General features: G+C 54.1%; 8 protein-coding genes across 8 annotated transcripts; 4 read left to right on the top strand and 4 right to left on the bottom strand.

Annotated features, from left to right (window-relative positions):
- Positions 1-255: 255 nt before the first annotated feature.
- J4E85_007280 (uncharacterized protein) lies at positions 256-2,993 on the bottom strand (the record flags this gene model as incomplete). Its single annotated transcript, XM_051471512.1, has 2 exons — positions 256-1,809; positions 1,857-2,993. 2 exons carry the CDS (start codon positions 2,991-2,993, stop codon positions 256-258), a joined length of 2,691 nt encoding a protein of 896 aa, XP_051324586.1.
- Positions 2,994-3,656: 663 nt separating this feature from the next.
- J4E85_007279 (uncharacterized protein) lies at positions 3,657-5,341 on the top strand (the record flags this gene model as incomplete). Its single annotated transcript, XM_051471511.1, has 2 exons — positions 3,657-3,675; positions 4,215-5,341. 2 exons carry the CDS (start codon positions 3,657-3,659, stop codon positions 5,339-5,341), a joined length of 1,146 nt encoding a protein of 381 aa, XP_051324585.1.
- A 3,486-nt stretch (positions 5,342-8,827) lies between these two features.
- Positions 8,828-9,773, top strand: RPL8B (60S ribosomal protein L8B; the record flags this gene model as incomplete). Its single annotated transcript, XM_051471510.1, has 4 exons — positions 8,828-8,908; positions 8,958-9,046; positions 9,096-9,457; positions 9,511-9,773. The coding sequence occupies 4 exons, from the start codon at positions 8,828-8,830 to the stop codon at positions 9,771-9,773; spliced, it is 795 nt and encodes a 264-aa protein (XP_051324584.1).
- A 288-nt stretch (positions 9,774-10,061) lies between these two features.
- J4E85_007277 (uncharacterized protein) lies at positions 10,062-11,422 on the bottom strand (the record flags this gene model as incomplete). The annotated part of the gene is made up of 2 exons (XM_051471509.1): positions 10,062-11,340; positions 11,400-11,422. 2 exons carry the CDS (start codon positions 11,420-11,422, stop codon positions 10,062-10,064), a joined length of 1,302 nt encoding a protein of 433 aa, XP_051324583.1.
- A 591-nt stretch (positions 11,423-12,013) lies between these two features.
- J4E85_007276 (uncharacterized protein) lies at positions 12,014-18,012 on the bottom strand (the record flags this gene model as incomplete). The annotated part of the gene is made up of 3 exons (XM_051471508.1): positions 12,014-12,076; positions 12,127-17,521; positions 17,576-18,012. The coding sequence occupies 3 exons, from the start codon at positions 18,010-18,012 to the stop codon at positions 12,014-12,016; spliced, it is 5,895 nt and encodes a 1,964-aa protein (XP_051324582.1).
- An 861-nt stretch (positions 18,013-18,873) lies between these two features.
- PSF3 (DNA replication protein) lies at positions 18,874-19,618 on the top strand (the record flags this gene model as incomplete). The annotated part of the gene is made up of 4 exons (XM_051471507.1): positions 18,874-19,106; positions 19,158-19,347; positions 19,396-19,504; positions 19,551-19,618. The coding sequence occupies 4 exons, from the start codon at positions 18,874-18,876 to the stop codon at positions 19,616-19,618; spliced, it is 600 nt and encodes a 199-aa protein (XP_051324581.1).
- A 390-nt stretch (positions 19,619-20,008) lies between these two features.
- Positions 20,009-21,723, bottom strand: J4E85_007274 (uncharacterized protein; the record flags this gene model as incomplete). The annotated part of the gene is made up of 2 exons (XM_051471506.1): positions 20,009-21,412; positions 21,583-21,723. The coding sequence occupies 2 exons, from the start codon at positions 21,721-21,723 to the stop codon at positions 20,009-20,011; spliced, it is 1,545 nt and encodes a 514-aa protein (XP_051324580.1).
- A 412-nt stretch (positions 21,724-22,135) lies between these two features.
- J4E85_007273 (uncharacterized protein) lies at positions 22,136-23,309 on the top strand (the record flags this gene model as incomplete). Its single annotated transcript, XM_051471505.1, has 3 exons — positions 22,136-22,357; positions 22,406-22,665; positions 22,712-23,309. The coding sequence occupies 3 exons, from the start codon at positions 22,136-22,138 to the stop codon at positions 23,307-23,309; spliced, it is 1,080 nt and encodes a 359-aa protein (XP_051324579.1).
- Positions 23,310-23,527: the final 218 nt, after the last annotated feature.

The following is a 23,527-nucleotide window of genomic DNA, read 5'->3' as shown; positions in this document are numbered from 1 at the left end:
TTGCATGCTGTGATTTGATGTTGATTTGACGATGTGACGATGTGAGATGGAATGCAGTGGAGAGGTGATGAACGCCGTTGTATCCGTGTTTGCGCCGGTGGTGAAAGCAATGTTGATGGGTTTGCTGGGGTGATAGTGGGTCGAAGCAGTTGGTCATCCAAAGGAGGAGATGGTCGAGAGTGGCTGTTGGGTACGAGATATCAGGCTGGTATCCAAGTGGTAGTAGATGTCGGACAGATGGCGAAGTCGAACTCCTCAAATCCAGTCATCGTCCACTTTGTTCGTACTGCCAATGGCAATCTCCCGCTCAAAGCCCAGTCCAAGACCAAGCCCGACATCCATCTTAGGCGGTGCCATGAGCTGTGGAGGAGGTTCCGTCTTCTTCTTCGGGCTCTGCTTGGCTGGGCTTACGCTACCGCCCTTGCCATCACCAGCACCCATGCGCACAGTCTTGACGTCCCAGTCGTCTTCGAGGGCGGCGCCGATCCAGACTTTGACGCTGTCGTGGACAGCGCCATAGTACTTGGGGTTACAGGCGCGGAGATGACCGAGCAGCTTCTCGAAGCCTGAGATCTTGAGTTCGGAGCGGAACTCGTTGCGTGCGGTGCGGGTGGGCAGGGAGGCCATGATGCCGTTGAGGAGGTCGATGTGTGTGGCAAGGTAGTTGGTTGCGTCCCATTCTACGCCGCCGACGTAGGGTGCTGCGGGCACAATGGCGCGTTGACCTGGGAAGTGGGTTTTCGCGTACGACTTTCCCTCCGTAGGCTTGGGGGGGACGGGAATGACGTTGAGATGGTGAATGAAGATCCAGAAGACTTCTTTGGTCACGTTGGACAGCTCTTTGCACCAGACCTGGTAAGGCCGCTGTGTGTGCATCTGGAGGATGAACGGAACAGTTGAAGCCTGCTTCTCCTTGACAGGGTCTTTGAGGTACTTCATCAGCTCCTTAGCGCGGGTCTCCAGCTCGCCCTCTGGTGCCATGGAGATGTGAGCGAAGATGATCTCGATGATGAGTTCACGCGTAGTAAACTCGCTCGGACCTTTGTGCTCTTCGTCGAAAAGCATGGCCAGTAATGCTGGATACAGTGTCGACGAGATCTCGTTGAGCTGCTTGAGAGCTGTGGCAGTTGTGCAGAGTCCCTTGAGACACCGAAGGAGTTCGTGCAGAAGTGTGTCTTCGTGGTCTTCGCGCCATTCAATCTCCATGATGCGGTGGAGCAACGCGACCAGCTCAGTCATACCACCATCCTGGATGAAGTTGTCAACCCAGTCGACGGTCTCGTTACGGATCAACAGACGCAGCTTGTGCAGCTTGCCAACTTCGACGTTCTGTGGCTTAGGCGTCTTCTTCAAGTAGGAGATGAACTCGTCGGCCTTGACCGATTTCGCTCCATTGGACACAGAACGATCGGAAGCATTGGATCTCAGGGACCGCATAGACGGAGACTTGGGGATAGGCGCTGGTTTTGAGTTCGTCTTCCGTTCGCCCGATTCGCCCTTCTGCTTCTTCGTGGGAGAGTCACTCCTGTTGAAGGTAAACGTTCGGCTCCGCGGTCGCTCACGCTTAGTAGAGTTGGCTGACTTGTCCTCTTCCGCCTCATCTTGTGCATCCTCGACAGCAGATCCGTGTCGGGACTTGGACGACTTGTGTGGTGCCTGCTTGGTGTTCTCGCCAATGGAAGACTGAGCGGAGTTTGTTCGCGAAGTCTGGGGTATGTCGAGTTTGTGCATGCGAACAAAGTCGGCCTTGACCTCGAGCTTCAGTGTCCGCATCTGAGCACGTTGATGTGTGGGGATATTTCGAGATTCCTGGTATCATTAGTAGGTATTCATTCGTTTCTTCAGACAGCACTTACCAGAACCTCCTCGAACTCGGCGTCTACCGCCTTTGGGTCGAGCTTGGCAGACGCCGGAGCGCCGTCAGCTTGCTTGGACTTTCCGTTGAAGGCAGCAACGGCAGCCATGACTCGGTTCTGCTTCTTGGTTGTGGCTGGCGGCGGCGGGGGCGCCATGGGATTGAGACTGTAGTCCTTGCTGCCGGTGTCGGTACTAGCCCTACTGAGTACGGGTCTCGCCGGCTTTGTAGGAGAGCTCTCCCTTGTGCGTCCCTCGTTGCCCTTGGTGTCTGATAGAGGAACGCGCTCGTTGCTCCGCTTGCGCGAGAAGGTCTCAAGCAAGGATGCCGTGGAAGTCGACTTGGGAGCAAACATGGACTTGGGCCGCTCTTTCGGCGCAGGCCGGAGAGCTGGTTGGCCGACCTCAAAGAAGTTGCGCTGCTTGGTGGGCGAGTAGTCCTGGGGAGTGTAGAGGGCAATCTCCTCCTCGACGCTCCGTCGCTGATCGTTAAGCGGGACCTTGCTCGTGGTGGTGACTTCCTGTTGGGAACTGAACTCGGCCCAGATGGGAGTGCGAGGTGGGGCCTTGTCATGGGAAGAGCGGGGTGGTGTGGTGTTCTCCTTGTCTCTGCTCTCCTTCACAGGTGACTTGTCTCTCCGGCGCCCGCCGAACATGGCAGCCAGATTGGTCGAAGACTTTGTCTTCTTCGGCTTCTCGCCCATCTCGGCCTCTTCCTGAGATCGCCGCGAGTCGAATGACTTCTTGTAGGCGGGCTTCTCCTTCTCCTCCTTGTTCTCCTTCTTGGCCAGTGACCGCAGCGAGACGGAACTGAGCGTCTTCTTGTGCAGGCTCTTTTTGGGACTCGAATTGACGTCTCGCGACTTGCGCGGTGACGGCGGATTGGTGGGGACGTTCTCCGTCTGGGTTGCCGCGCGCAATTGGCTATGGGGGTGGTCTGGCGGCAGGAGCGGCGCCTGGAACTGGGAGACAGGCATGTACGGCGGGCTGGCTATTTGGGTGTTGTTGTGCAGCCCAGCGCCCTCGGTCGGCGAACGCTTGTGACCTTTGTTCGCGATGATAGACTTGAGCACTCCAGCTGCAGCGCTCCGGTTCCGTCTATGCGAAGGTGCGGCGGTGGCCATGTCCGGCGTCGACATGATGATGCTCCAACAAGATAGGAATTGGGGAAGCGTCGACTGAGGTCGGGGCCGGGAAGAGAAGGCTTGAAACGTGGGTTGTCTATAGCAGAAGGATGGCGGGCATATTTGGGGAGGCGATGAGGCACATGTCCGGCATACTTTGTGTTTACGTCGCGGACATGGCGGGCGATCCCCACGGCAACGACACCAGCGCGTGGGGAGCACGCTAGGACCCGCTAGACGCCACATTCATGCGTTAGACATTAAACATTGCACCCGTCATATCTCGCCGTGGTTTCCAAGGCCCTTCTACGATGGCCTGCATCTGGACACCTCCACACCACCTGCGTTTCCCCAGTCGCGTCGCGTATTGTTGCCTCCAAACACGCGACCCTCTACAGTGGCACCACCCGCTATCGTGTGTTGACATCGCGAAAGAAGCTAGCACCTAACTTCCGAGGCACTGACCGCTCACGGCAGCGTCACTTGACAACAAAAAATTGCCTTTATGCACCGCGAGCTTAATGTCGCACTGACGCCAACCGCTATTCACAACACGGGATGCCGTTGCCGGTGTAGGTATAGAAGCGAAGGATGTATATTGTGTTGTGAAGACCATTGTACAACGCCCACTAGCACATTGGCAGGCACCCAACTATTCCCAAATCACAACAAACCACGATGCCGCCCTTTTCCCTGCGTATGCTACCACCATGCTTTCGTCCCATCCTTAGAGTTGGTTCGCCACCCCTCTGACGGTCCTTCTGCGCTTCTCCATCTCTCCGATTCGGATCAACCCGCCCATGACAGACAATCCTTCGTCCCCACACCCAGTGGTGCCAACGCAGATGCCCTTGGTAGTATCTGCGCAGTCGCAGACGTTAGGCATGCAAACTGTGCCGATCGGGCAGCTGGCTGAGGTCCTGCATTGAAGGATACCTGGGTCAGAACAGTTTGTCGCATCCTTGTCGTAACAGACACCAGCGCCATCCATGGTCCTTGCGCACCGGCATGACGAAGTTCCGTTTCTGTTGCACAGGCGGTCAAATTCGCAGTTGGAGTCGCATGCACGAGACGCGCACACTCCGTTGTTGCAGAGGTTGCCCGCGACACACGCGTTGTTGCAGCGGCCACAGTGAAGAACGTCAGTCGCGAGGTCGCGGCAGGCGCCGTCGCAGAGACCAACGCCAAAGCCTCCACACACGGGTGGGCTGGGTGTTGCGCTCGTTGTGGATGTAGTCGACGATGCATCGGTGGTTGAGGAAATCGGTGTAGTGCTGAATGACAACGAAGAAGATGACGACGAGGACGACAGACTGCTAGTAGACGTGCTCGAATCACTGGAGGTTGAGGCTGTGATTGTAATTGTTGACAGCGAGGAGGACGAGTCTGTGGTGCTGAATGAGATTGACGAAGAACTGCTGACAGACGTGCTTGAAGCACTAGAGGTCGTCGGGTCTATGATAGTGGACGATGACAGCGAAGACGACGAGTCGGTGCTGCTCGCTGAAGAGGAAGGCGATGAACTGCTAGCCGATGTGCTCGAAGCACTGGAGGTCGGAGTTAGAGTAGTGGTTGATGACAATGACGACGAGGAGTCTGTGCTACTCGTTGAAGATGACGAACTACTACTTGCAGATGAACTTGAGTCGCTAGAGGTAGGTGTTGCACTGCTTGAAGATGAGGATTCAGTACTACTAGTTGAGCTTATCGAGACACTGCTGGAGGAGCTCGATATGTCCGATGTGCTTGATGAAGAGCTGCTGGAAGAGCTTTCGGATGACGTAGTACCTGGCGATGAGCTTGGTGTCATGGTGGATGATGAAGGCATGGAAGAGCTTGACATGCTGCTTGTGGCAGGGACTTCTCCCGAGGAAGTCGAGGAGCTGCTTGATACCGTGGACGAGGTGCTTGAAGTGGCAGAGGGCTCAGTCGAAGTACTAGATGAGCTACTCGAGCTCGTGCTGGATACGTCGCTCGTGGTAGATGATGATTTGCTCGAACTACTGGACAAGCTGCTAGATGAGCTGCTTGAGCTAGCAGACGAGCTAATAGGTGTTGTAGATGACGAGCTGGAGGAACTGGATACAATCGGTGTGCTTGACGAGCTACTAGACTCAGTCAACGATGCCGAAGAACTTCCTGTGCTGGATGACGCTGTAGCTGAGCTTGAGAAACTATCCGTGCTCGTGGATGACGATGTACTTGAGATAGTGCTGCTAGAAAAACTACTGGACACCGAAGACGAGGTAACCATGCTCGAAGTTGAAGAGCTCATCGAAGACGATGGTATGATGGTTGGGCAGGACGTCCCAGTGATCGTGACGCTGGTATACGTTGTAGTCTCAATATCTGTCACAGTCTAGAACATGATCAGCCATTACCCATCGCACACTGACATAAAACTTACGGTGCTAAGATAGGTGATAGTATCTTTTGTGATGCTCGCACATCCGCATACAGAACTGTATTCTTGCGAGGCACAGGCTTGGGTGGCGTATGTAGGCACTGGTCCAAAGACGGTGGTCGTGGACCAGTTAGTTCCGGTTGGCAGTGCTTGTCGAATCCACAACTTTTCTTCGTCGGTAGTAACGGGCACTTCCGTCGGAACGGGCAATACCTCCGAAGGGCATGGTGTTGTCAGAGTAGATGTCGTAAGAGTAAAGGACGTGATAGTGGTGCTGGAGTAGACTGTTAGTGTGTTCGATAGACATCCTGATTGGGATACAAACATTGGGTACCAGATGACACTTGTAGTAAGGAAGTCATCGCAGTCTTCTCCAGCCCTGATTATCTGACCGAATCCGCCGCTGCCGAAAACTGCGCGGAAGCAGTCATCCTCATTGCATTGCTGTCTAGTGTCGAGTACGGCTGCCAAAGCCACGGACAGGCTGAGGAAGGTAGCGAAGGTAGAAAGCTTCATCGTTTTCTAGTAACGAGTGTAGGTCGGACTAAGCTGATGAGCACGGCTACCAACCAAAGGAGCCTGAAGCAACCTTTATAAGTCCCCCTCACTATGCCAAAGACTAGTGACAAAGCTGGCGTGACCAAGCCTTCCTTCTGTCTTTCGGAGAGACCCTCATCTTCGCTCCGACATTCTGGTTGGTGTAGGTGGCGTCGCTGTGAGACTTGACGGTGGTCATCATTCTCAAGCAGAAGGCTTCTGACTCAGAAACTAGGGCATTGATCAGTGTCCTGAAATGGCGCGTTGGTGTTCAGGAAGTCATTTTCCGTCGCGAAAACAGTGACATTGCAACGCTGTCGGTCATGTGTAGGGAAGCAGTGGATAATGCAATGTTCTGCCTCGCCCAATGTGTCGCATCTTGCAGAGGGGTTCGATATCATGACGTTTTTGTAAACAACTGGACTGGAACTGTAGTAGTATGCTGGCACAGCATCTCGCCATATTGTCGCATCGCCAACTTTTATACCATGATCTAGGCTTCCATCGGTAGGTTGGCGTCAGTAGCGCATGCAGATACAAAGTCGTCAGACCAGCTCTCCATGATAGGCTAGAAAGACAGGTCAGCCGCTCTATGCGACGTTCATCTATCATCTCCAAGTTCCGTTGTAGGGTGCATGTCTTAACACTTGCGATGGCTGGGGCATTAGAGCAGCAACACTAGTAGTGAGACTGTGGGGTACTTGGCATCATGACGACCTCGTAGCTGATCGCTCAGCTTCTGCCGCAGTACCAAAATTCACATGTAAGACATAGGTCTTAACTCGGTAAGGTATATGCTTCTGAGCTATTCCTAGGTTTAGCACCAACTCGCCCGGAGGATTAAGTAACCGTCTAGATGTACCGAGTGGCATGGTAATTGCGAAACATTCGTATTGGAGTTCAGGAATCTGATCATGGCGTTTTACTAGTAATAAGCTACGTCGTACAGTCTGTCTGGGCGTCCGAATCGAAGAGCTAGGTTGTAGAGCTTACGCCACCACTTTGTGGGTACGACAGTGCTTGCGCGGCCTAAGATTCAAGCCGGTGGGAGGAAGTTAGCAAAAAGCATTCCCTGTATCAAGCAATACATGATGCTACCTCTGATACACCACTTGGCTGTTCGTGAACGGTTTGCTGTCGAGCGAGTACTTTGTGAATCAGCCAACCACGTAGCGACGACTAGATACCACATCGGATAGCCGGAAGCAATCCGATTCACAATCTGGACGTGAAAACTGGTAACGGCTGTTGCAGCCAGTAGTAATTGGGGAAGTGCCAATTCCGGTAGCTTGCATATCGCGGAGGTTCCGTTCCTGGATTTGGCTGTTTCACCAGTCTGGGGTACAGGACGCCCACGCAACGGGCGTGGGACACCGCTGCGGAGAATGGTGACACTTGATGTGAGGAGCAGCCACGAAACTGGTGCCGCTAGTATGAACAGAGGCAGATTTGAGATGGTCCAGTAACGGAAGAGTCCTACGTTCCTGGAAGAGGTCAGACTAGTAAGTCATCGTATTGGGGTAACTTACCAGTAATGGCTTTGTACCCACGAATAAATGCTCGGGAAGGTCTTGTCACACCATGGTCTAGTTCCAGTGCCGCTGCCTCGGTCGCAGAATTCCGTGTATGCCAGATACTGCGGCCCGAAAAATGCCAAGGCTATCAGACCACCAGCCACGCATGTGACAAGCATCCTTCTTACATCTGGTATACGCAACTGCGCAGACATCAGAGAGGGCATGTACTTAGCGACATCGTATAGGAGGATTAGGCCGCTGAGTAGACCGTTGCTTCGCATTAGTGTAGCTGCTGCGAAAAAAGCACCAGAGCCAATCTTTTGAAAGTCCGCTCGAACCCATGACATTGCAGTCTCAGCCGCAGTTTGAGATTGAGCATAGAGGAGCATGCCTGTGAAATTGAGCAATGAGAACATGGCTTCGGCATACGGTGCACTCATAAAAAGAGAAGCTGGCGTCAGGATATGCAAGACAGCGGCGATGAATGGGATGGACTGTCGCCGTTGAGGTTCCAGGACCAAGGTCAATAGGCGATACAGCACTAGCACAGAGAGGAGGTGGCAGATGTTGGAAATAATGACTCCGGCCAGAGCATAGTAGTGCAGAGGAGCCTGCGCATCGCCAGCCATCACTGCGAGATATCAGTGCCGACCCAAATGACTGGGCCTCTGGTGCTCACATTGACCGGTTAGTCTCAGGAGATACGAATACGCCCCGCTGAAGGCCCACGCTTGCTCGTGGACATGACCCCGCTCAGCTGCTTTCACAAAGTACAATGCGTCCCAGCGGAGCAGATTGAGGACCAAACGCTCATAGCGGGAGGTGAAATCCAGCTCAACATGACGCCGGGCGCTCGTGTCGAGCAGTATGAGACCAGAGGTGTCGTATCCGGGACCTGGGCAGAATGCAGCGAGCGAGAGGAGCAGCGCTTTCCATAGGCAGAATATGGCGATGAGCTGCGCGTTACGTCCTTTCGCGCCGAGATTAATCGCGTTCATGGTCTCGCATTGAAGTTGTCGCGGTCGATGATGGATGGTGAGGCACCACGCTACCATCGGGCAGGCGCTAGCGCCGGCGAAACGTTCTTCCCCACCCGCGCGCACTCGCTTCTCTGGATTTCGGTGCCGACAACTTTTGCGCCCGCTTTCGAACGTTCGTCAAGTCCACCGTCGCCAATCTTTACTTCGTCGCCGCCAACACACCAGGTAAGCGCATATCCGCCATGAATGCTCGGTAGCATATCACAATCGCACGTCTCTACATGAGCGTGTCGCATACAAATGATGGCTAGAGTGGAGAGCGGCTGAAAGGCCCTCTCGCTCTTACGAGATTCAGACCTATAGTGAATGAACATTCGCTAATGGTTTCTGTTCTCTATGACAGCCTCGACAATGCCTCCCAAAGGATCCGGAAAGAAGCCTGCGGCTTTCCCCCAGGCCACTTCTAAGTCGTCTGCCGCCAAGAAGCAAAAGGTCTGCCCATTCCCCAAACATTCAACCACAATCGCTCACAATGGAACAGAACCCTCTCATCGAGAAGCGTCCTCGCAACTATGGCATCGGTCAGGATATCCAGCCCCAGCGCAACGTCGGCCGCATGGTCCGCTGGCCGTAAGCAACCCCCAATCCGCCGCAGATTGCAGATACTGATGATGTGCAGCGCGTATGTCCGTCTTCAACGCCAGAAGAAGATCCTCAACATGCGCTTGAAGGTCCCACCGGCGATTGCCCAGTTCCAGCACGTTGCCGACCGCAACCTTGCCACCCAGGCTTTCAAGATCCTCAACAAGTACCGTCCCGAGACCAAGGCCGAGAAGAAGGAGCGCCTCACCAAGGAGGCCACCGCCGTCGCTGAGGGAAAGAAGAAGGAGGACGTCAGCAAGAAGCCCTACGTCGCCAAGTACGGTCTCAACCACGTTGTTGGCCTGATTGAGAACAAGAAGGCTTCCCTCGTCCTGATCGCCAACGACGTAGACCCCATCGAGCTCGTTGTCTACCTGCCCGCTCTCTGCAGGAAGATGGGTGAGTACTCCAACTGCGCAAACGCATATGGAACCTTTACTGATATTAATCAGGTGTCCCTTACGTTATCGTCAAGGGCAAGGCCCGTCTCGGAACGGTCGTCCACCAGAAGACCGCCGCCGTCCTCGCCCTCACTGAGGTCCGCTCTGAGGACAAGAACGAGCTCCAGAAGCTCATCACTGCTGTCAACGACGGTTACCTCGAGTCGCACCACAAGGACGCTGCCCGCCACTGGGGAGGTGGTATCATGGGTGCCAAGGCCAACGCCCGCATGGAGAAGAAGAGGAAGGCCATCGAGAGCGCTATCAAGATCTAAGCGGGTTCTGATGTGCTTTCTCGATTTCATGATGACTTTACGGCGTGTCTCTTATCTCTGCATATAGTCGGTTCACAATACCAACGGAGTTTAGGAGGGTTAAAAGCGGTCGGCAAACGACTGCATTGACTGGAATCAATCACGATAACGCACGCCATTCGCATGATTTGTTGCTTGTGATTATGCTCTGATTATGTATGCTGAACTATGATTACTGCCTCAGCTGCACTCGCAGGAGGCGAACTGCTGTGATCCCACTTCCAGTTCCGATGGATGCGACAACCCACCCTAGAAGTTATCGATCCTCGTGCCGATACTGCGCTCATTCGCTATGCGAACAAGGTCACCGCCCACCACGACGTCCGTAAGACCCAGTCCCACACTCTTATAAATCACATTCCCCTTGACCAACCACTCAATCAAGCTCTTATGCGCCTTGTCCTCTCCTTCATGATGTTTCTCCTTCTTCCCACTACTCCCTCTCCTCGCCTTCTCCGTCTTCTCCCTCCGATTCATCTCGCACTCGCCCAACTCCACACCCCCCGTATCCAGTCCCTCCGCCTCCATCAACCCTTTCCCAGCCAAGCACTCCCGCCTCCTCCTATCCGCATCCCTCTTCAACATAACCAACTCCCCAATTTCAACAACCTGATCCGGACCTAACCCCGCCTGCACCACCTCCCCACCCTCTTTCAACGCCTTCTCAACACTATCCACCACCACCGCCCCGCTCTGCTTTGCGTGCTTGTGGAAATGGCGGTGCCCGTGCTCGGGCGCGACGTTTTGTCGTAGGATGTCTGGGTGTAGTTCTGTGGCGAGTGGTGAGAGCGAACCGATGGCAGCTATGTAGCGGCCTTTCTTTCGTCCTTCGGGGTTCGTTAGGATGGGCGCGGGGAAGAGGGGCGTGGGAGAGGCGGTGCAGAGGAATAGGACGGATGAGGAGCGGAGGGTGGCATGTAGGAGGCGGGGGTATTCGCCGTGGCCTGGGGTGAGAATTTGTATTTTAGGGCGATGGAGGTATTGGTGTTGGGTTTCTTTTCCTGTTGAGCCTTCCTCTGAGCCTGATGCGCGGCGGTAGGTGGGTACGTGGTTTGGATCGGGGTTGAAAGTTGAAGGAGCGGAGTCGGGATCGTATAGTTTCTCCAATAATTGGTGCACACGTTCAAAATCCCGATTTATGATATTGAGATGATGGATATCCGGTCCGCGTAGCAGGAGGGCAAGACGAATGTGCCAGTACGCTTGTTTTCCTGCGCCAAAGACTGTCACGTCGTGAACGTTTGCTCGTTTCTTAAAGAGCATTGCGCTTGCGAGAGCGGTGCGGAAGGCTGTCATTTCGGAGGAGTTTAGCATGGCGCGAGGGTTTCCGGAGCGGTCGAAGAGAGTGAGACTAGTATTTGATGCCGATGTTTGGGTTGAAGCGAGAGAGGCTGTGGTTGCTGAGCTTTTACTCGTTGGTGTCGACTGTTGAGATAGAGCGAGTGAGCTCATCGATGAAGTAACAGAGGCTGTGTCCAAAGAGTTGGACTCTGGACGTGTCGTTATTCTGACTCCGAGACCATCGTTGCTGCGAATAGTCAGTCGATGCGATTGTCATGCATGTGTATTTGCAAGAACTATACATACCTGCTTGCCGGCGCAACCGTCATCATCCCTCCATCTTTAGTCTTCACACTCGTGCCTGCAGACTGAAAAGTCTCACAACATCCATTATTGTCGTCTTCTTCCGTGCTGGTAGAATAATGGTGCAGCGCATCAGCGAGGTTCTGCTGCAAGTCGAGAATGTCTTGTTTGGTCAATTGCAACAAGAGAGTGCGCACGTCCGCGTCAGTAAGTACAGTCAATGGCATTGTAGATTCGCTGATGGGCCAGTGTCGGAAAACCAGTGCTGTTTATGCGTCGCGCAGCAAGCGGTGATTTTATTGTTGATGGTCGGAAGGTCCAGGGTATGATGTCACATGTGCAGGCGCAGGTACAGCGGAGCGGGGGAGGGGCAAGCGGCTTTAAGCAGGAAGGAGCGCGCGTCCGGTCGCAACTGAGTAAGCATGCTGAGCAAAAAGGTTCATTGTGTAAGCAAGAGACTATCTAGAAAATGCTATTTCCACTAGGCGCCACTGATGCAGAGCCTGTTCATATCGCTCGTAGTCATGACCCGTCCGATCTAACTTATTGTACATGTCCGTCGCTTATGGTATCATCGAGCGTCGTTCGTAATATCCCATTCGCCGCATAGCTGTCGTTTAAGCAAAGTAGCTCTTCCACAGCACACCCTCCAAGTCCTCCAGTTGCTCTTGTTCGAACGCCTGAGTAGAGGTTAGCACAGTTCATAATCATATCAGAGTAGAAAACTTACCTTGACATCAACATGCCAAGTATCCTGCCTAGTCTTTTTGAAGTCTGCCAGAACAGTCTTGACACTCTTGCCAACCATGCCAGGATCAGCCGCAGCCTTCCTAGCCAGCGTCGCAAGTACGTCGGGCAACCAGGCTGGCGGAGGGCTCTGGTACGGGAAAGCTTGGATAAGCGCACCAAGACCCAGCACAGCTGCGTGGCGTGTCAAGACGAGCTTGCCTTGTTCTGTTGTCGGCGTTCCTGGGTTGCGCTTCTTTGGCAATGGGTTCTTGTTGAGCTGCTTGGTAAATCGTTCCTTGAGTGTAGAGACTTGGCGGTCGCGGAATGCAATTGGCGAGCAACGAATCATGCCTGATAGCGTGGTGGCAGCACCCATTCGTACTTCGAGTTGTGTGTCTGACAGCATGGCGGAGACGCAGTCAAACATGCTCTGTTGCTGCTCCTCGCTCATGAGGAAGAGTCGGCGGAAGTAGATCACTTGGATGTTGATGAGGATTCTAAGACGCTGATGCCAGCTTGTCGCGTTGCGTCCGATGCGTATGAGAGCAGAGATGAAGTCTGAGTCCTCACCTTGGCGATGCGGGATGTTGGGCAGGTGGCGGAAGACGTGGTAAGCGAGCGACTGCAATTCAGGGTCCTCCTTGATGTCCATCATGTGTAGCAGCTGCTCCATGAACATATCGGGGAAGAACCTAACGAGCGAGGTACACTCGTACGAGGAGAGCGTAGAGTCGAGCCAGAGAAGAACAGTCTTACCACCTGACGTGTACGACGAAGGTGTCTGTTGACCTGCCGGACGCTCCCCACGCCAGACCTCAAGGCGATCAAAGACCTCGGTGATGGTTTTAGTGAACTCTTCCGTAGGCTGGTAAGGGCGTTCGCCGATCGAAGAAGCGTCCTTTTGCGCCTTCATCAGCGTGTCGACATCCTTGTACGATTCGTGGTAACGTGTCCTAAAGATACTCGCGATGGTCTGGCCCATGGCTTCTCGCACGCCCTTGTACGGATGGTCGAGATGCTTCATAAAGTCTTCCAAGATCGGCTTCTCTAGACGGAAGTGCCACCCCGCATCGCAGATACATTGCGTCAGCAAGTGTACTTTGGAGCTCTCTTTGAAGGCGGCGTTGGACTCCATGTCAAGGCGGAAGCTAGCTAGCCAGTCGACCAGCGGCCATCCTCGGCGTGGATCCTTCGACTGCAACACAACATGTAGGAAAGTAGTCCAGTAACCGGAGTTCTCTGGTGTCAGTCCGTCTTGGAAGATGCCACGAACGATAGGGAAGACGTATTCCCACACGGCTTCGCGCTGGTCTGCCTTAAGATCTGGGGCGCATGAGAGCAGTGCGGCCATGATCTCAGCGGTGGCACGATGCTGATGCTTGTCGCTTCCATCAGCGTAGACAGACTGGGTCAAATCCTTGATGTCTTCGAACGTCGCCTCGGTCAACCCGCCGAAGACTAGATCGAATGAGTGAGTCAAAACCATCGCGCTTGACATGCGGAACCTGTCGGCGCTGTTGTCACGAGGCTCTTGCTTCATGAAGGCAAAGTAGTTGGAGAACCAAGATCGAGTAAGATGCTTGGCGATCTTTTGGCGGACGCCATTCTCGACCTCATCATACGATAGCTGGGGCGCATTGGGCTTGAACGCGGTCATGCTCTTGTTCCACACAAGCCAGCCAGGATAATCAAAGTCGACGTAGTACTTGGCTTCTGGCTGCGCAAACGAAGCGAGGTACTCCTCGGTCCAGTTTGGATCCTCTGGCTTGGTCGGTACCGAGATCTTATCCGGCAGCTCCTCTTCGCTGAGCAAGTATTTTTCGTAGTTATGTCCAGTGATCGCACGGGTCTGAATAACGGAGTACAAGCCAATGAGCGCTCCAGCGTAAAGGCCTCGAAGACTAGGATGTTGATCGATGGATCCCTTCGCCACGAGATCGATCATCTCGTCAGAGGCAATGCTGTCGTAACGCATTCCCAGGTTGACAATGATGGCTGCAGTCCGACTGACCTTCTTCCAGTGCTCGGTCTTCGCAATATCGACAAGCTCCTTGGACAGTTCAGCCTTCTTGCCTTCGATGCGAGCGCGCTTCTTCTTGATATAGTCCCGACGCTTGTTGACTTTGGTATGTACACTATCGCCCTCGCTAGAGTCGATAGCGTATGCGATCGCTTCCACAACCTCCTTCGGGAGGATAACCATGCGCTCCATTGCCTTACCCATGTCCATGATTTGGAAAGTAGCGTTAGTTGCTAGCTTCTGCACCGAAGGCTTGTCGGCACCGGTAACCTCGATGAACGCTTTGATGAGCTTAGGCGTAAATCGCCAGTCGCGGCTGATGGTCTTTGCCAGGCTACCGAACAGAAGAGTGAACATCGCACCCTTAATGCGAGGGTAGTCACTCTCGGCAACAGCCTTGACGAAAGCATCCAGTAGAGGAGGAATGACAAGAGGCCTAGCACCCAGCACGCACTTAACGGCTGACTCATTGGCTGTCTGTGCAGTGCGCCGGATCTCTGTGTAGACTGAGATACTGGATTCGGCGAGATCAAGCAGCAAGATCATGTCGAGATCAGTCTTGGGTCGTGGGTTAGCGTTGTGCCGTAAACGCTGCAGATGATAAACGTTTGCACGGCGAACCAGTAGAGGTCGTGGGTATTGCTTTCGCAATCCACTGAACCGGAAAGGTCGCTCGTCGTTCTCTAACAGCCTAGAAATTCTATCAAGCACATGGGCAGATCGCTCGATGCCAACATCGATGAACCACGACCGATAGGCGTTGTACAAAGAGTTGAAGCACGGCACGTCGTCAGGCTGCTTCTCGATCAAGAATTGATGTACGTTGTGTAGCATCTGGCCAACCTGTTCGCGAAGATCGTGAATGAGGTTGTAGTTGTCATCGCCACGACGCAGAGGGTAGCCGGCTTCGTACTGGAAAGTAGGCTTGACCTCTTCATCTTCAGCTTCTCCTAGGCCAGCATCGTCATCGATGCCTTCTGTGTCCATCGCATCAGCGTCAGAGCCATCATCAGACTCGGTGGCGCCATCAGCAGCCTGATCATGCCGAACATCAAACAAGACGGAGATACCGGAGATGATCAAGCGCAGCAGGACAAGATTTCGAGAAACCTCGTCGGACCAATCTTTGCCAGTGCCTTCGCGCTTTATCGGCGAGTCTGGTTGCGTCAGGGCTTTGAGTGCCTTCATCGAGTTGTTGGCGTGAGTCTCGAAAAGCTTGACGGCGAAGTCAATCTCGTCGGAGCTCGGAGTGTGCCACTTGATGTTCAGCTTCTTGATATCGACCTGTCTACCCCACGACTCTGTCGACAAGCCTTGTGCAAGCTCATCTTGCTCGTAGATCGAGTAGTCGATGGTGTAGGTGCAAGTAAGGTTAAGTAGCAAGTGATGAATGAAGTTGGAAACATGCACGGTGGGGGTACCGCGGCACTTCTGCTGCATGTATTCTGCAATCTCGAAGAGCTCGTCTTTCCACTCAAGAACTGCGTCACCAACATGGACAACACACATGCTAAGAATGCAAAGGTTCCAAACAAGAGCACGATCGCGGGGAAGTACCTCGGCGCCTGTTGTTCGCGTCGATCCAGCGCCAATCTCATCAATCTCAGTACGGATGCCTGCCAGAAGATGTGGCAACAGACGCTTCAGTGCTTTTTCAGGGTTGATCTTGACAAGACTGTTGCAAATGAATGCGATGGCATCTTTGGCTTGGTGAACGACATGGTTTGTGATGAAGTTCGCAATCTTATCAAGCGCAACATCGTACAGCTCCGGAGAGAGTGCCGCAAGCAGCGGCGTGAAAGCGGCTGGTAGCTGGTTAACCACATACTCTTCAGGAGAGCCACTGCGGACCCTAGACGCATCGGGCAAGTTTTCCAGGAGCGTGAACACGCGACCAAGGAATGTAATCAGGAATTCGTTGAGACCAGTCGTGGATGACCGTAAGATCATTGCCTCATCCCCGTCACTGAGCTCCTCGTCGTAGTTGATCTCAATGTTCCCGTTGGCGCTTTCTAATCGCTCGACTTGTGCCGTGATCCATTCCAAAGCAAGCCCTGTGTTACCGCCAACATCATCCGGTGTAGTTGCTCCATCTCGAGCTGTCTCATCCGACGCCTTCCGCGCCTTGGTGAGGTCCTGGAATGGAATGAGGTAGCACACGCCCTGGACGTATTGCAAAGTATGCACAGTCTTTTCCAGGTCGTTGGCGTCGATACCCGGGAGCGCAAGCCCGAGCACAGAAGTAACGTGACACCGGAAGCCCTTTGTCTTAGCCATGACCTTGGAGAGCATGTGCAACGCACGTATTGACGAGATGGTGCGATGTACTTCGACAAGCCCTTGCATTGCGGGGTAGATGCGTTGTAGTGCGCCGGGGAGAATCAAGTTGGGCTCGAGGTGTGCCAGGCTCTGTAGGGTGGACAAGGCGTATTGTACGGCTTTGTCGCTCTTGGAGAAGATGCCCATGAATGTGACCTCTCGTAGACAGAGTACGAAGCGCCTCTTGACCGCGTCGTTTAGCTTCCTCTCTTCTGGCACATCCATCTCCCCGCTGTGCTCTCGATTCCACCGCAGCACAAAGATGTCGGCCAGGTAGTAGACAAACTGCGCCAGAGGTCTAGTCCAGCTACCCGAATTGGATGGATGGAAGAAAGTCTCCACAGCCTGGATGAGCCCTTCGAGCTTAGTCAGGGTAGAGTCAGAATGCTCTGCACATGCAGGCGATAACGACATGGCGATAATGCGGGCAATGTGGTGAGTCGACGGGTGCTTCCGCGGGTCACGGTCAAGCATCACAGCAAGTCCTGCACCTAGGTCAACAGTATTGCTGTATGGTGACGTGGCTTGACCGACTGGGATTTCCAGTAGCCGCAGGATAGCCGTGAAGATCTGAGACGACTGCTCGCCGGTAAACACTCCGTATTGTGAGAAAGGCACATGCGCCGCGGTCAGGTTGTCCCTAGACAGCCTCGAAAGTGTATCAATGTAGTGCGCATCGAAGAGCCGCGACCGGTTGACGAGCGACCATAGATGGAAGAAGGTCGGGAGATATTCTTGAGGCAGCAGTTGCTGCATGTCCTCGGGTGCCGGGTGGGTTGGAAAGAGCAGGTTCAATAGACCGACAACCACAAATGCGTTCTCGCTGAACGATGTGCTGAAGAAGGGCAGGAGCTCTTCCAGTATAGCCGGTATCTCCTTGGGGTCGAAGTACGACTGCGCAAAGGTGCACATCTTGGTCAACGTACGGATATTGCGCTTTACGTTTGGCGGATGTGAGCCTCCGGATTCTGAGGGCAGGACGAACATCTTCAGCTCTCGATACAGGGGTCGCCAGTCGAGTATGAGGTCTTTGCCGGGTCGCAGGTAATGTTTACGCCTGTCGTCGTGTCAGTCTCCACCCGTCATCCAAACTCTAATGTGTGTCACTTACTTCGTCAGGACCATGAACATGCTAGCGAAGCGCTCCGCGACCAGGTAGTCCAGACCGGGAGCCAGCGCCAGCTCATAGTAGAGCTTCACGAGCTTCACGCGCGTGGTGCGGGGGAGGTCGAACTTGAGCGAGAGCCAGCCTCGGATCTCGCGCGTCCAATGTACGGCGCCAGGCGCAAAGTCGCCGGCCGAAACGGCAATGTAAAGGTGCTTCAGGCATGTGTTGAGGCTCTCTTCGCGATCGCTTTGGTCTTCTGTCTGGTACGGCAGGTATTCGAAGTAGGGGAATGTCCGTGGACGGCGCCGGTCGTCTGCTCCGTTGACGCCACTGTTGGGCTGCCGCCAATCGCTGCCTGGTGACGTAGCCCGCGAGGTATCAGGGCCGGAGCCCGTATCGAGGGCGCTCATGAGCTGTGATATCCGTTCGCTGACCGCCATGCTGCCGGATGGTGGTGGTCGAGGTTGTGGTGGGGGGTCGTGAGGCGTGTGCCTAGGGCGCAGTGGAGGGACGAGTCTTGGGAATGCGCAGTCATCAATGTACAGCTAGCAATTCACAGTCGAAGGCAGCCGGGACGGATTGACTGCAGACACAAACAGTCAGCAAGTCGTTGAGATGTAGTCGTAGTCACGGGCTGTGAACTACAGAGTAGCCGCAGCACGTGGGGCGGGTGAATTGCTGTGCGCGCTACTTACTCCACAAATGCGCCGTGTATAGCAGATTCCGGGTGTTGGGCGTGAGTGCGGGTGGAGATGTAGTCGGGTGCAATGGTTGACGAGCAGTGGTTCATGTGGGTATCCGGCGCCTCGTCCTGATGACATCTAGTCTGGAGCTCCAACCCTGCAACCTTAGGCGAGAGAGCGGCGGCAGCGTCGAGATCGTGGGGGAACAGTCGCGGTCGCGATCGAACGTTTGCAGAACGACTAATCCACTCGTTTAATCTCAAAGAGACTCGTACGCGCTGCTGAAAGGCGAGGTGCGCGGTGATTCATCACATTCGGACGAAACGCGCTATATACAATCGGACCTCCGCCAGGCACTCAAAGACGCGCAATACACACAGCGGCGACCACGCAGTAAGCTACACGTTTCTACCATCTTCTGACCCGCCTTCTTTTTGCCTCTTCCCGCCCCGTTCCTACTCGCAGGGCTGCATTCGTCCTCCATTCTGCCTGCGCTTTCATCTCCTTGCATATTCGTCCCGATGCACCAGGCTGGTGGCACGACACGCGACACGTCGGTTGCCTCGTACAAGGATGGCCTCTGATGCATTTCTTTCGCACCGCAGCATCAGCTGAATGATGGTCATTTCTGTTCTCGTCTCTGCGTGTCTGCATACTGACTGGAATGCTTGTCAAAAGATGAGTTCCTACTACGACGTCGACGCCATCTTGACGGATGCGCAAAAGGTACCATGTACCTTTGAGCTTACCGTTCCTGGCCTCGGCTATCTCGAGGGCAACATGAGCGGCGATATGAAGCAGGGGTCTAAAGTCGAGCTTCCACTCTGGCTCGGCGAGATGCTTGCACTGAGGTAAATGAAAATTCTAATCATATGTACATTCCGTATTCACAATATCTACAGTCAAAGTCTAAATACATCCTCACTTGTGACCATCGACCCTCCGTCCGCCTTATCTCCGCGCGTCCTGAACGCCCTCAAAGCTGACCCAAGGACCGTCGATTTGCGAGCTCTGGCCCCGCACTTTTACAATCTCGGCGCACGAATCTTGGAGCTCTTCGAAGAGGAAGAGATGATTGAGGTACTGAGCGATGTGAGTTCTGTGCTTGGTCGATGCAACGGTATATGCTAACCCGTATAGACATTCAAGGCCCGGGCTGCTCTCATAGCTGATCAGGCTCATAATCCACGTGGTGCATTAGGAGAAGGCGCCGACTTCATGCGAGGCCTAGATGAGAACGAGCGGCAACGTAGGTGTTGGGTGATTCAGCCATGCAGGAGCTAACGACGATGCAGTATTTCGTGCGGCACACGATAGCGCAAAGGGCGTACGGACGTGGATGGCAGATCTGAAGAAGAAATGAGCACGGTAGCCGGATCGCAGAAGCACCCTATTCAAGGGAAAAACTGAACACCTAAGAGCCTACATTGAGATAAAAGCTTGCGAAGTTAGTGGCCTAACGGCGACGTAGGCTCCTAGGTGTTCAGTTTTTCCCTTGTATGAGGTGGAAGATGAGTGCCATAGGGTCGGCCAGGAGAGGTAGAAGATCCACGCGCAGGAGCTTTGAAAGATGGACGAAGGCACAGTGTAGTAATCAATGACGAGCGCATGACGAAAAGCACGACGGTACCAAAAGACGAGGTGAGGCGTAGTTGTGAAAGAAGCAGCTGTTCGAGCCTACCTTCTGAGTACAATACCATACCTGCAAGCACACAGCCAGCGAATGAGAACGTGTACAGTGAGTGTTCCATGTCTACCGCAGTGACGCACCCAGATTGCTGTTTTGCAATAGTATAGCCAACTGCTCGGGAGGGTAGCCCAAGAATACAGGCCCGTTGAAAACCATCTGCGGTACCATTTTCGGGCTTTCCGTCTCTCTCGGTGGTTGTGATGGTTCCGGAGCTCGAGGCTGCGGTGGAGTCTCTGTCGGTGGAACATGTGTGGTTGGGGCCCGAGGTTGCGACTGCGGTGGCATAGTGTATTGAGGCACTTCAGGCTGCTGCGGCGTCTGTCCCATCATCGCGCGATGATCGAATGGGCATTTGCCAGTCTTTTGGGGCGTCTCGCCGATTGGCCGGCCAGTGTCGAGGGGTAGTTGCGGCGACGCTGTTGGTACTGAGCCAACCGAGGACGAGCTGTGTGCATTGGTGTATTTGGCAGGTATCGAGATACCCCAAGGCCGACTTGGAGATTCGCCAACTCTGACTTCTTTGAGTGGGCGGTCAAAGTGTCCGCTTCTCGACTCGTCCAGTGTGTTTTCTTCTGTTTCCTCCTCAGGCGGTGGGGTGCCATCGTTGAGACTTGCCGAAACAGCTGAGGCCCAATTTTGAACTTTGGTGTCCGCCTTTGCATCGGTGCTGAAGTGGGCTTCTGCCTCGGGCTCTTCTTCGATGGCGTCGTCGGGATCCTCAGGGAGCCACTCCTGATGTTTCTGACCGAGGCCCTGGATCATATTAACCAGATTGCCATACTTGCGATCTAGCTGCTCTATGCTCTCCTGGTTACTCTGGAAGCGCTTGATGCAGACTTCATGGCTTCTCGGTAGCTCATGCTTGTGTTTCTCAAAGTATTGGGCCACATCCTCTGGGTTGTGTTGGTCGAGGAAGCGTATGGGGCAGACGGCAGCGGAGCCAGACGCCGCGACTGACGCAGTTGCAGAAGCAGCAGGATTGTTGCTGCATATTTCGGCTCGAATGGGATCGGTAAAGGAGGGTCGTTTCGATCTTCGGCCACGTGCGCTTAACCGGGACGTCGAGCTACGTGGGGTAGCGAGCGGGCTGCCTCTGCCGCTGCCAGATGCGAAGGGACAGGCGAGCTTACTAGGAGTTCCAGCAACAGTGAAGTCTTTCTCAATGGGTGATGTGGCTCTATTGGTCTGTATCTCAGGTAACGAGGCGGATTTGTCTGCGGACGGACCACTCCATATTTTTACACTGCTAGTATTTTCATGGGCGTGCAGCTTGACAGCCGCCTCCTCAGCCTTCTGGATGACCAGTGCTCGGCTCTTGCGCTCTACATCATCGCTATGTGCCAACTGCTCCACCAAATTCACATGTGTCCGCGGTTGTTCGTCTCCCACGCGCTCAAGATCTTGCAGGAAGGTAAGGTGGTCTTGCGACAACGTGTTGGGCGAGAAGCGTTTCAAAAGGTCAAGATACTGGGTATTGTCAGCAGTGTACGTCAAAGACATCATGTGCTGAAATGTAGAATGGTGTCCGGATCAGGCTAAGCTGTGATTGTTTTCGATCAGAGCTGCGAGTGCAGCTTCAGGTCTAGAGCTAAAGTTGTTCATCATAAGAGGAAGGAGTGTAAAAAGACATTGCGTACCTGTTGCTTAGCCCACGAGAGCTTGCTTTCGAGTTGTTTCTGTGAATCAAACAAAACCTGGTATTCTCCACTCAGAGCTGCAAAGCCTTCAACGAGCTGCTCGGCGAGCTCCGTCACGTTACTCTGAGGCTGTTCAGCCATGGCGATGTTAGTAGAGAGATGGGTGGAATGCTACAGCTGGGCGATGAGCGCAGTGTTGATGACGCGGCAAGTGAGGCTTGCGTCGGTGAAGAAGAAGAAAGATGGTCGGAAGGTCGGCTGCCGGCAAAGAGATTCGAGAATCGGAAGCGACGGGTGCGCCACGCCTAACGCAGTCAGCCCAGCCACACCGCCGCAGGGCCCCAAAGTGACGCGACTCCCAGACCATCGCTGCGCCTTGAAGTCATACGTAGCGTCTAGCATTGGCATCAATCCTTTTACACCATGATACCCTGACTCCCGTAGCATAGTCCCATCCATCCGACTTCTCACCCATCCATAAACCACGACGTTGCATCCCCTCGACATTCCGAAGCCCCTACGCCCTAAGCCAAGTACCTCAACAATATTCACCATGGGCTCCCTCCACGACTCACGCATACACAAGTGGTTTGCGACCTCGCCGCCCGTCGCTTGGACAGTCAGACAGCTACGAGAGCTCCTTATCGGATCACTGAAGCAGGGCCCCATCCCGCAACATGTTGCGTTCGTCATGGACGGCAACCGCCGGTTTGCGCGCAACCACCACATTGAGACGGTAGAAGGACACAACCTTGGGTTTGAATCATTAGCGAGGGTATGGGAGACTGTCATCAGTGTTTTTGAGCCATGCTAACCAGCTCAGATCCTCGAAGTCTGCTACAAGACTGGCGTCAAGGTCGTCACCATCTACGCATTCAGCATAGAGAACTTCAAGCGCTCCAAGCATGAAGTCGATGCCCTCATGTCCATGGCCAAGGTGAAGCTGCAACAAATGGCAGAGCACGGAGCCTTGCTGGATCGTTACGGCGCATCCATCCGGGTGCTGGGAGAGCGCGAGCTCCTCAGTCCCGATGTACAAATGGCTGTAGACAAGGCTGTTGCAATGACAGCTCACAACAAGAAGTGCGCTGCCCGCCGACCATTATGTGACATCGCTGACCATCCGCAGGGCTGTCCTCAACGTCTGCTTCCCCTACACTTCGCGACACGAAATCACGACCGCAGTCATGAAGACTGTCGAGACGTACGGCACGCCGATACACAACCTGCCCACCCCTTCGAAGCGAACCTTTTCCGAGTCCCACATCACCCAGCATATTCGCAAGCAAATGTTGGAGGAGGATACAGAGGGCCTTGCCGAGCAGGCTGATTCGCGGCCAGCGTCACCCTCGAAAGAGGCGGCTCTGGCTGAAGACGGGCGTTCCTCGTCAACTTCGACCGCCATCAACTCGCCTGAGAAGGATGACTCAAATAACGGGCCGACGTTTCTGGACCCAGAGTCCATCAGCGCTCAGACGTTGAACGATAACATGATGACGGCTGATGCCCCGCCTCTTGACCTGCTAGTTCGCACCTCTGGCGTCGAGCGGCTGAGCGATTTCATGCTATGGCAAGCCCACGAGAACACGTCCATCGTGTTTCTCAAGTGTCTGTGGCCCGAGTTTGATCTGTGGCAGTTTCTACCTGTGCTGGTAGAATGGCAGTGGCAGCAGAAGAAGCTGCAAGAGGAACAACAACGGACCCGTGGGCGGTCCAAGTCAGACTGAGGGCGTTGGCTGTAGTATATGGCGCAAAGTCCTCGCGGACCATAGAAGCAGGCAGATCTGAACTTGAGCGAGCATCGAAGATACCCAGAACAGAGCATTCCATTCGTCTAGCCGTAGGCTTTCCACAGCAAACCATATCTTGTAATACATGTCGATCTTGCGCTATCATGGCACGTGTACTCATGCGCAGCTAATCGCTCGCCCATACCCTGACCGTT

Source organism: Alternaria conjuncta (assembly GCF_024043145.1).
Source record: "Alternaria conjuncta strain BMP 0040 chromosome Unknown scaffold_10, whole genome shotgun sequence".
Taxonomy (NCBI): Eukaryota; Fungi; Ascomycota; class Dothideomycetes; order Pleosporales; family Pleosporaceae; genus Alternaria; species Alternaria conjuncta.
The sequence above is the reverse complement of the archived record's forward strand: the minus strand, read 5'-3'. Positions and strand labels throughout refer to the sequence as shown.